This window comes from Caloenas nicobarica, chromosome Z, assembly GCF_036013445.1.
Source record: "Caloenas nicobarica isolate bCalNic1 chromosome Z, bCalNic1.hap1, whole genome shotgun sequence".
NCBI lineage: Eukaryota > Metazoa > Chordata > Aves > Columbiformes > Columbidae > Caloenas > Caloenas nicobarica.
In genome coordinates, this window is record NC_088284.1 from 88,532,955 (window position 1) to 88,545,180 (window position 12,226).

The 12,226-nt window shown below is 45.3% G+C and overlaps 1 protein-coding gene across 1 annotated transcript; it reads right to left on the reverse strand.

Moving 5' to 3' along the window:
* Positions 1-6,786: 6,786 nt before the first annotated feature.
* Positions 6,787-11,338, reverse strand: LOC136001313 (pancreatic alpha-amylase-like). The gene is made up of 10 exons (XM_065655459.1): positions 11,144-11,338; positions 10,734-10,880; positions 10,327-10,524; positions 9,401-9,631; positions 8,352-8,485; positions 8,141-8,263; positions 7,919-8,018; positions 7,586-7,707; positions 7,351-7,476; positions 6,787-7,045 (listed from the first exon to the last, which is right to left on the reverse strand). Exons 1-10 carry the CDS (start codon positions 11,309-11,311, stop codon positions 6,856-6,858), a joined length of 1,539 nt encoding a protein of 512 aa, XP_065511531.1. The 5' UTR covers positions 11,312-11,338; the 3' UTR covers positions 6,787-6,855.
* Between the last annotated feature and the right edge of the window lie 888 nt (positions 11,339-12,226).

The following is a 12,226-nucleotide window of genomic DNA, read 5'->3' on the forward strand; positions in this document are numbered from 1 at the left end:
ACATTTGTGCTTTGCTGCATGTAAACTTAGGCTGTAGATTAGTAGAAGTAACAGACTAAAGCATGATATTAACTTGTGATGAAAGCAAATCTCTTTTCTTTCATATGAACTTACGACGTCTCTTACTCTGCACATTCACCAGGTCTACGCGCAGGACCGCATGTCATGGCAAGGGGACCTGGGGCCCATTCCGCGGAACCTGCATGGATGTCTGCTCCACCATGGTCCGCTCCACAGGCTACGGAGGAATTTCTGCTCTGGCATATGGAGCCACCTACTTCTCCCCTTTCTTCTCTGACCTTGGTGGTCGCAGGGCTATTCCTCACTTTTTTTTTTTTTTACTCGCTCCTTGGCCTGTACGGCATTTTTGTCCTTTCTTAAATACACTCTCACAAAGGCATCACTACTTTTCACCAAGGGGCTCAACTGTGCCCTGTTGAGGAACCATCTGGAAATGGCTGCGCCCAGCACAGGGCAGGCTCTGGCCTCCTCTCACAGACTGCCCCAGCAGCGCCCCTGCCAGCACCTCACCACAGACACTCGATAGACTCCTTTTAAGTACTAGACCCCAAAATACACACTCTAAGGCATTGCTTTCCTGCCCATGATAACAGCATGTATGTTTTAATATTTAGGTTTTCCTGGTCGCAGTACTGACTGGTTTCAGAGACCGAAGGACAGCAGATCCAGTATTTAGCTTTAAAGAGTTTCAGGCCTTCCACAGCCGCAAACACAGAACAGGGGTGACTGCTTAATAATGCATGTGAAATAAACATAGATGTGGGCTGCCTGTCATCAGCAACAGTTGCGGGGGCAGTTACTCACATGAGGTTAATCTGGTAAAGCCCAATGCACAGGACTGGTGGAGCTGTTTCTGACCCGAGTCCACAGTGAGAGACAGATGCTGAGAGACCATCTGCCTCGTCCAAAGCAGGGGGAGGCAGAAATCCTAGGGTTTTTTTTTTCCGGGTTGTTTTAATAATCTGTTCTTCTCTTAAATTTGCTAGAGACTGAAGCCACGGCCAAGTGACAAAGAAGAGGTAGCTCCCGGTGTACGAGGTCCACGCGCAGTCCCTGGGGCCCAAGCTCTGCCACAGCAGCAGGGGCTTCCCCAGGGCTCAGCCTGTCCGCAGCCTTGGGCCCAGTCACTGCACTTAGCTGCTCAGCCCGATAATACTGCAGGAAAAAGGCCTATGACATCGTATGTATATATACTTGATGCAATTTTTTCTCTATGCGGAATGGCTTGTTTGAATATATCAGATGTTCGAATAGATGTCATTAGCATAGTATCTCTGAACAAAGTACTTTCCTCTGCACTAAAGTTGTCCAGGTAATGGTAAAAAGTAATTTTGAAGGTTGATATTAAGTAGAATTGAACGCATTCAGGGCACAACTGCAAATCTCTCAAAGCTATCATAAACCATGCAAAACTACTTCTTTGGTGACAGTTTGTTGAGCATAAAAATGGAATTTGAAGAGCCTAAGCTATATACTTCAATTCAGTGAGATACTCAGCAAATCTTACAATTCTGTTACATTCTGTAGAAATGTCTCCTGAACATACAGATGATGTCATCTATATTACAAATACGGATACAACACTGCTTCTGTGTATGTGTACATACAATATATACACATTAGTAGCTAGGGTGAGAACATATTTATTTTGCACAATTTAAATACTTTCAATTTAGAGAGCAGCAGAAATGTGGATTTATACACTGGTTTAGTGCATATTGTTTCTAAAGTAAATAGCAGCATGTTTTAAAATAGCAAAATTGTAACCTTGACCTCAATAGCAGCATGGACAGCTTCTCCAGATATTTGGTTTAGATAATTTGTTCATTCCCAGATTTAATATTATCACTGTTATTATAGAAGTAATTAAACATAGTTGGGAACAAAATAGTTTCCTAATGACATGACACAAGGAATTTTTTTTTTGATGGCTTATTTTTTGTGAGCAGAATTCCATTATTATTTTTTCAAGAATGACAGAAAAATGCATGGAACCATAGACTGAAAAATTGTTGCCAAGGTGCTCTACAGCAGTACATTCCTAAAACTCAAAAATAATTTAAATTAGTAGCAGCACAAATGTTTTTTGAACAGCTGAAAAATTTTATCATGAGCCTGCAAATACTAATTAGTGGTCACTTTGCTCACATATAAACTAAATGAGTAGTGTTTCCTAGGAATTTCTTGGGGACAAAATTCTTCACCTATCTCATTTATAAAACATAACTGTAAAATAATAGATTTATTAAGTATCTATTTCTAGTGGGCAAAGATGCCCTTAAAATACTTGTATTTTCAATCAGAAGACAGCTTTTCAATAACAGAAGAATTGGCCTGTAATTTCCTTGAAAATTTTTCATTAGATGTACTCTAAATCTGACTTGAAAACATAGTATTGCACAACAGTTAAAGTATAAAAAAGGCACATTGCTTAGAAGCATTGTTAAGAACGTGGGAACAAAACAAGGTTTTATATATATATATATATATACTTAATCAAGTAGTCAAAAAGCAATCAAGTCATGAGAATAGACCATTGTGACAAAATATCTCATTCTCATAAGTTTAATTTCTTGGTGTTGAGTAGATGTTTATTTTTTATTTTTTGTCTTTGGTGTTTACATTGCAGCTTTATCCATCGCTGTGATCAACTTCCTGAACATCTATTCCCTAAAAATAAAGCACATTTTGTTGAAATAGTTGTGACTAATATCTTGCCAGTAAGGACGTAAAATGTTTTGCATTATTATTCCATACAGGTAGTAATTTTCTGGACTATAGTGAGCGGTTCCACGACACTTCCCTGTTCCTCCCTGAGCTCTGGCTCACATGAAAGTTCTAGGTAACTTTATGGTTCAGTCTCTCTCTCCATGGTTCTACACAGTGTTCCAGGCAGCTTTCCCTGATCCAGATTGTTATCCAGGTCATTCTTCAGAGTTCCCATCGAGTTCTGACTCACAGGAAAGGTCACCCGAAAGTTCTAGATCGGGTTCTAGGTCACTGCATGGTTCTAGATCTGGTTCTAGGTCACCCGAAAGTTCTAGATTGGGTTCTAGGTCACCCGAAAGTTCTAGATCAAGCTCTAGGTCACTGCATGGTTCTAGATCGGTTTCTAGGTCACTGCATGGTTCTAGATCACTGCATGGCTCTAGATCGGGTTCTAGGTCAGTGTGTGGTTCTAGATCGGGTTCTAGGTCACTGTATGGTTCTAGATCGGGTTCTAGGTCACCCAAAAGTTCTAGATCGGGTTCTAGATAGGGTTCTAGGTCACTGTATGGTTCTGGATCAGGTTCTAGGTCACCCGAGAGTTCTAGATCGGGTCCTACGTCACAGCATGGTTCCAGATTGGGTTCCAATTTAGAGTTCCAATCGGGTTCTGACTCACGTGAAAGTTCTATAATCGCACCAAAAATGCCTGAGGCCAACCACCCTCTCTGTTCCCCGTGGGGTTCCACTGATGTGATGACACGTCACTGCATAACACTCAGTTTCACTGACACCCAACGCCCATCCTCGATGGCCAACCCACTGGCAAGCAGACTGGGAGCCCTCACATGACAAGCTATTCAGCAGCTCAAGCTGAAGAGGCTGCAGTATTTTAGCATGCTGAGGAAACACAGGAGGGCGGGACAGAAGGTGGTCGTGCAGCACTGGTGATTTATGAGCCTCTCTGAAGTAAGACCCCCCCAAGCAGAAAGTCTTCAATGCACAGTTTCTGACATGGCATCTCTTTTGGTATGCTAAAAAAGTCAGGTGCCTAACAAATTGCCTCTGATTTTCAGGGGAGTTCTAGGGAGTTCTAGAAGCTTTGGGCAGATGAGAGGTTGGGAGGGGTTTGGCTTTGTTTTGAAATCCCATGTTTCACGTCATTTCGTCCCCCACTATCCTTGGACACCTGGTTGTGAAGCACTGGAGGATGTGGCTTCTAGCCATGGAAACAAGACCCTTTTGTTTGCAACCTTTTACACTGCAAACCGAAAAAAGTAGGCCCGCCCCTACACTTCCCTATGTGGTCATAGCACAGCTCTGTCAATCAAAGACACAACCGACACCGTGCTGCAAAGGCAGCGTTTTCCTAATACACTGGCACGGCATCAATGCGTACACAAGACCTACCCGCACGTGGCCAACACACCCCTCCAAAAGAAGGCTCAGAGGAGACAGGCAAGAGTGACTGGCCTTTGCGGCTCAGGGCATAATGCAGGCTGTGACTGTCCACAGGTGTTGCAAGGAATGCTGACTTTATTTCATCAAAAAGGAGAGCTGGGGGGCAGCCTTTTAGATAAGCAGCTGTGGCAGCCGAGTGCATCAGCTGGTCCTGTAACTGTTTGTCCCTGAGGTCATTCAAAGAGTGTGAATGGCCCCTGGTTTGCCCAGACCAGCACAGGGAGGAGCAGAGATGTGGCTCATCACAATGCAGAGTATAAAAACTAAACAGGAAACTAAAGATTTTCGAAGACAGCAATGGGCTCCTTTCCAGTGAATGGGGACGCCCAGCACCCTGATGGTGAATTTGACTTATGTTTGTGTTGCGATTTCAGTACATTTTGTATCACTCTGCTAATTTTCAAAAAGAAAGTAGCATCAATTATCTTCAAGTAAGTAAATTTGATTTTAAACATTACACCCTCAACATGTGGAATGCCCAAAAGAAGCTGCTCAGAGAGTAGTGGATTCTGACAGTCAAAGCGATCTCAATGCAGTTCTCCATCTCGCTGCTATTTAGCTTGACCAAATGAATAACCACTATTGTTGTGCTCTGCCATAACCATGGCTTGAATGGCACGAAAGGGCGGTTAAGTGTGCCTGTGTATTAAACACAGCATTCACCCATTCCCAGACAGGTTATTAAAAACAACATCAAAGACCAAGGAAGATGACAGTCTTAAAGATGCTCACTTAGAAATACGAGACTTGAATTACCATCTTTAAAACAAATAACATGTCTACACTTATTGCTGCTCACCAGACAGTTGAGTATCACAACGTGCTGCAAAGTTGAGATTGTTCTCTTCTTGGGGAAGAAACAGTTCTCAAATTTCAGGGGTATTTGCCACATCAAGTCCACTACAAATCCCAGGAAGGATGACAAACAGAGGTTTCAGAGAAGCAGAGAAAGAGCCATCTCAAGAAAAGATTAAGCTGTCATAGCCATAGGACCTAAATTGCCATGCCAGTTTCCACTGCAGAGGTATATTCATTACCTGAATTGTAAATGTTCATACTGCCACTGTCACGCACTACATGAGATGTCATGCTTTAAAGCAGCTTTCCTGAAAATTGACGTGAGGGCTGTTCCAGCACAACACGGATGTGAATCCATTCCTTTGTCATCCCAGTTTGCACAAACAGGTGGAGCCAGTCTGAGCCAATATCCACCCCAACACCTGTGCACACTCTCTCCCACCACAGAACGGAAACAGCCCTTAGAAGTACACCTTGACCTCAAAAATAATAAATCCAGGTGTACCTCTCCCATTTGCCCCGCCGGACTGCGTCACAACAAGTACTTCTGGCTGAGCAGATATTCTCATTTAAAGCAAGGGCTGCACTCTGATGTTACTTTGGCATTTGCTCACAACTGACGAGAAAACCGGGAAAGCCGCCATGTCTGTGCTCCATCTGCATAATTCTCTGAGATATTAAAGAATACGTGAGCCTAACACACCAAGGAGACAAGAATATGCTGTGCTTCAGCCACCGTCACGACGTTTAAGCGATGTACGGATATACAGCTGGCTTCTCAGACACCTTTCCAACAGCCACAGTCAACATTCGTTTGCACAAGCCACTGGGGTTAACAGTAGAGATCTGTGGGTTTGATTTGTACAGTGTGCTGGTTTGGGCTGGGATAGAGTGACCTTTCTTCACAGTAGCTGGTACGGGGCTGTGTTTTGGATGTATGCTGGAAAAAGTGTTGATAACACAGGGATGTTTCCATTACCGCTGAGCGGTGCTCACACAGAGCCCAGGCCTTTTCTGCTCCTCATACTGCCCCAGCAGCGAGCAGGCTGGGGGTGCACAAGCAGCTGGGAGGGGGCACAGCTGGGACGGCCGGCACCAACTGACCAAAGGGATGGTCCCCGCTGCTCGGGGACTGGCTGGGCATCAGTCGGTTGCTTGTGAGCAGTTGTTGTCATTTGCATCACTTGTCTTTCTTGTGTTCTATTTGTCTCCTTTGTTTTCCTTGTCATTACAATTTAGCAGTAGTAGTAGCACTAGTACTACTAGTACTCTATTTTCTTTCAATTATTAAACTGTTCTTATCTGTGTGGTGCTTAGCTGACAGCTGGGGTTAAACCACAACATACCGGCACAAAGTGACTGCGAACCCAGCGACACGCTGGCTTGACTGTTGTCATGGGCTGCAATAACTGATGGGCACGGCCCAGCTTCCTCTGTTGACTCGCAGCTTGGGTTTGCTTTGTCACAAGGAACGGGTAAACCCTCTGCATGCGTAGGTGCCGCTCGTAGGTGACTGCCCACAAAGCGACTGCTCTTGGATACAGGTGCGTGTGTATGTATCAGCCTTGGAAATACTGCATTTTCGCTCACCCAGGTGTCGGTTTGGGGTTTTCGTTTGTTTTATTTTCTAACACCTTTCTGTGATCCGGCAAACACATTGCTGCGTTGCCTCAAAACCCACCAGTGCATTGCCTTATGATGTAATAAAATTACAGTCCAATTCTTGAGGGGAAAAAGCATTACTCTTCAATTTGATCACCATTTATTATTCAGTAGATACTGAGAATCACTCGTGCTCGAATACCAGGGAATCACACACGGGGGAAACAGAAATGCACAGACCAAACGGAGAAGGACGTTTCTCCTGAGTTATAACTTGGCACCAACGTGAATTGCAACGAATGGATCTTCGGCACTGTTGCTAATCTGGAAATTAGCCATTCCATCATCAGAAACGTACACCTGTGTTCCAGTACAACTGTTGCCCTCTTTGTCTCCAGAAATAACATCACAGTAGGTACCAGCAGGCAGGCCAGTTTGCAGATTGGTGTTCAGATTCCTATGCAAAAGTAAGGGAACGCTATTTATCCGTTGGTTTCAAACCAGAGATTTCAGATTTTTAGACCCGATGCTACTCCCTTACTTTGAAGGGCAATGTAAAGTGTGAGCTCGCAGACCCTATCCCAGCTTTGCTCCTTACGCTTCCATTTTGGCTCTGAAGACCTGACATGCACCTGCATGACTCTCCCTCAGGCTCTAGTGATCGCGCTCATCAGGAGCAGAGGACATTCCCCTGCCCATCAGTATGGCTAGTGAGGAACGCTATGCTTCTCTCTGGGGACACTGTCTTTCCCTCTGACTTACCAGTCATCATTGTTGAAAACTATGAAGCCTTTACTACCACGGCCAAACGCTACTTGATTGCTGTCGTTGTCCCACCAGTTGGAGAAAGGCTCACCGTCCACCACGTTACGGAAGATAACCATGTTCCTGAAAATGCAAGGAACGCCTGTCACTGTGGCCGCAAGAGCTCTAAAGCCACCAGCAACACCAAGCAAAAGCAACTGCCTTTATTTCTTTTTCCTCCACCGTCTCCTACCTTATTTGACGCCAGCGGTGTTCGCAAACCCAGTCGTTGCCACAGGTAGTGTCTGCATTGATCGTAACAGGCTTTGTGGATCCATCTGAGTAGCTTGGGGGTCCAATCCAGTCATTGACGTCCTGTGATCGAAAAGAGAAGTTTAAAACTTCTTCCTAAAAATACAGAGAGCCTGTCTCTAGAGAAAAGCTAGATGGAGCAACAAATTTCCACCTGCTAGATCCAACGTGGGGCAGAGAAATCGCTTAACAAATTTGAATGCACTGGACAGCTTCCCTGGCACTGTTCTGATCCTTATTCACCACAAATGTATCTTCGACATCACAAGCTTACCTGTCCATTTTCAAAATATCTTGACCAGCGATAACTTGACATCACACGTGTGAACCCATACGGATGAGCAAGCATGAAACCAACTGCCATTTTATAAAGCCTGTTCTTACACAATGAAAAAAAAAAAAAAGTCATGAGGTGTGGAAGGAGAAACCGCGCCAGAGAACAGATAGTCAAACAAGCAAAAGGAAGAAGCATCACCCAGACAAGAGCAAGCCTTACCTGGCATCCCAGAAGGTTAGAATGGAAGCTCCGCCGGCACCGTGCCCACGCTGGTTGTCGTGATTATCCACAAAGACCAGGGCTCTGTCAGAAGGCACAAAGCCCCAGCCTTCTCCCCAGTTCCTAGCCAAAAACACAAGGACTTGAAGCTACCCTGTCAACTGGAGCACCCAGCATATTCCCAAAAAAGTCACGGGATGTTCATCCTTACTTTAAGTAGGCCATCTTTTCTCCGTCCCACTTGCGGATCACTGTCCCCAGTTTTGCACCGTATTTGAATTCTGTCACTCGGCCGTTTCCAAAGTACTCACTGCCTTCGATCGGCTCTCCACCCAAGTCAATTACCTGGTACAGGAAAGAGAAACTGTGCATCTCTTCCCATCTCACAGAGACAAAACATGCAGCCTACAGTCCTCAACGTTAGCTCTTGCTTTACACTGAGACACAACACATTAAAGGACGTTAATTTCTGCTGTGTACATCGAGGCAGAATCATAGAATGTCCTGAGTTGGAAGGGACCCACAAGCATCATCGAGTCCAACTCTTGTCCGTGCATATAACAACCCCACAGTTCACACCAAGTATCTGAGGGCATTGTCCAGTCTCTTCTTGAACACTGTCAGGATTGGGGCCGTGACACCTCCCTGGGGAGCCTGCTCCAGTGCTCCAGCACCCTCTGGGGGAAGAACCTTTTCCCAGTGTCCAACCTAAACCTCCCCTGGGACATCTTCCTGCCATTCCCTTGGGTTCTGTCACAAATCACTAAACAGAAGAGTTTAGCGCCTACTCTTCATCCTCCACTTGTGAGGAAGCTGCCGACTGCGATGAGGTCCCTCCTTAGTCTCTTCTTCTCTGGGCTGAACAAACCAAGCGACTTTAGCCCCTTCTAGTATGGCTTCCTCTCCAAACCTTTCACCAACTTCGTAGCCCTCTGCTCGACACCCTCTAGTAGCTTATTATCTTTTTTATACTGTGGCGCCCAGAGCTGCACACAGCACTCCAGGTGAGATAAGTCGATACGATACGTGATGGACACAGGTAAAAACAAGACTGAGGAAAGAAAAAGTAAAGCTGAATGACAATATGTTGTGGAGGCATTTTTAAAAAGCAAACTACTTGTGTCTGCAATGCTGCTCCAAGGAAATGGCTACCTCTTTCTGGGATAACGTTGGATGAAGATGTATCACCGCCATTCCTCTGCAGGAGGACGGTAAAACAGGTACCAAAGACAGAGATAAAGGAAAAATCATGGAGATTACCTCCTGGTAAATGAAAGGTCTCGTTCCTTCAGAAAACCATCTTGTATTTAGATTGTTCAGCTTGTCCAGAAATGCTTTGATGTCCCCGGGCCACATATGCTTGGCAGCATCAAGTCGGAAGCCTGCTACGCCAATATCGATGAGATGGTTCAGGTAGTCAGCAATTGTTGAGCGCACGTAGTCCTTCTCCAGGGCCAGATCAAGAAGGCCAGACAAGCGACAGTCCCGGACCTAGGCAATGGGGAAGAAAACAAAACAAAACAAAGAGTTTTGAGGTGCCTCTCTCTCAGCTTGCAAAACTTTTCAGTGACTTGTTTTGAGCCGTAAAATCAATTCTGCGTGGATATCTAATGGGCATAGAAGAGGATTATGCCAAGGTCTGCACCAAGACACAGGTATATCTACTAGGCAGCTCCATACGTAAGTTAGGACAGTTGGAGAAGGATAGCAGCTCCTTGTGCAGATGTCATCAGAACCGAAGATGAGAAACAGCATGGGGTATCATTGCAAAGTGGCCAAAGGAAGAACACTAACCTCGAGAAAGAACTGCCACACATTCCATTGACAAAAAAGAGTCAGTCGCTCTACTAGGCTACTGCCTTGCACTGCTCCCAATGTTCCAACGGGACCCTTGTCAAGATCAGCTGAATATACAAGCTACAAGAAAGAGCTCACCGGCTGCACTGAGTACACCGGGCTCAGTTCAGGAGCAAACTCCTGCACATGCCCACGTGAAACATGAAGGGAGGGTTCTTGATTTCTTAGCACCACGGGTACCTTTTCTGTACCTACAGTCTCTACTTCATTCAGTTGTCAGGTTACTAAGTACAGGTTCTGTGAGAAACTACTAACAGCTTAAAAGAAAAAAAAAAGAAAGAAAAAAAGAAAAGAAAAAAAAAAGGCAAACTTTTGCCAGAGAAACCTACCTGATATATATCACCGTAATTCTGAATTTCTCCATTTCCAGTGTAACATTTGCCATCATTGAAATCCCAGCCAGAGTACGGCACAGCTGGAAAATCTTCGTTCCCAGCATCAAAATAGCTCCCACAGGTGGCATGGGTGCCCGAGCCACCCGCAGCCCCACACATGTGGTTCACAACAGCATCCGCATAAATACGAACCTGGAAAAGCAATAAGTGCATTTCAGTATGTCTTGTCAGGATGGCAAACTGAGAGCCAGAGTTTTACCACATCCCTTTCCATTCGACCCCTTTTCCCCCTTACTTTGCTCGCAGTTTATGCCTCCTTTGAGGACAGCAGCAGTAACTTGCCTTCCTCCGCTGGAACAGCACTTCTTGCTGTCTCGGGTGCCAGATTTCAAGGCACTTACCCCAACGTTGTTGCATCTGGTCACCATGTCCCTGAATTCGTCTTCGCTTCCTGATCGGGTGCAGAGCTTGTAGCTGATGGGCTGGTACCTTTCCCACCAGGGTCTGTAAGGGTTAGTAACGACGATATTTTCATTGGGAGGAGAAATCTGCAGACAAAATGATGTACTTGGATCAGAAATCAACTGGTTTTATTTCAACATTTTAAGGGCAAAATCTGCCAGAGACACAATATCTATCTTTCATTGGCCCTGCAGGGTCTAGGGTTGCGTCTGCCAGCAGCCACTACTTCCGTCCCACACTTTCCAGCAGCAAAGTTACTTGCAGCTGGCTGTCTCCGAATCAGGCATTTTGATTTATTAGTTGAATGCTACAATGCCACTTTTCTGCCTGCTTACAGGAAACAACTTACCTGAACTCCTCCAAATCCATGAGGAGCTAAATAGCGTTCACACTCAAGAGCAATATCGGCCCAGCGCCATTCAAAGAGATGTACGATAGATGTCGTCCCAGCCTGAATGTTGGGGTTGTACTGACCCCAACACACTCCCACAGCTGCAAGCAGGAGAAGGACTTGCATCGTGCCTTCAGTATAAGGCTGTGGTCTCTCCACTGCCAATTTATACTCCTGCAGGACGACAAAGTTCCCATTGCAGCCGTCAAAATTCACACAGATCAACACTACCAGTTCTGATATGGCTAGCTAGCTCACGATCATTCTTCTGTTTCTTTTTTTACTGGATTGCCCAACAGCTGAAGATAAAATACCTTTTCACAACGATAATAACTTAGCACAAACCAAGCCATCTGTGAGCAGGGCACCCAAACTCAGAATTGTACTCTTTCCAACCACATAAGCAAAGATACTTCATCAAAACTATCCCAAAACGTAACACGCAGACCCTCAAAGGGTCCTCTGGAAAGTGAAAGGACGGTGATGAAGAGACAACGGGACATCTAACTGCTCTAGGAGAATGAGGGTGTGTGCCAGCATTCAGAGGCATCAAGCTCTCAGGATTAGTCTCAGCTCAGTCCACGGTACCTGGTCAGCCACCCTCAGGCAACGACAGATGTATCACACAACACCTCCTGGGTCTTCACCAGGCAAATCACATTGGTAACCAGAAACTGACCCCTTGTCGTGCCTGCAGTTCTCCTAGCGTCATTGTCCGGTCCCTGCTTGGAGCTGCTATCAGTTTTCTTCACATGGTCGTGTAGAGCAACTGTGGCACTGCCTGATCGAAAGTGATCAGAGCTGCGTGTGTTTGCCTCTCCAACAGGGACTCTGCGTCAGGTTTCATCTCACCTTAGATGACCAATAATTCATCTGAGTCAAGGCAGGAAACCCAAAATCAGAGGTAAAGTGACACCGCAGATGAGGTTTAGCTGCCTGACATAAAAGCAAGTTTGAAGGCCAGAGCTGTTGCCCAAGTCCCTTTTGGCTTTTCCTACAATCTCCTCCTTCACAAAAAAAAAAAACTTCTGACTTTGGCTT

Excerpts from the sequence above, each read along its gene's own strand:
- LOC136001313 (XM_065655459.1), bottom strand. The coding sequence starts at position 11,311 with ATGCAAGTCCTTCTCCTGCTTGCAGCTGTGGGAGTGTGTTGGGGTCAG. Across the intron at positions 9,632-10,326 it reads ATTACGGTGATATATATCAG|GTCCGGGACTGTCGCTTGTC; the intron begins GTAGGTTTCTCT and ends CCCATTGCCTAG. Across the intron at positions 8,019-8,140 it reads CTAACCTTCTGGGATGCCAG|GCTTTATAAAATGGCAGTTG; the intron begins GTAAGGCTTGCT and ends GTGTAAGAACAG.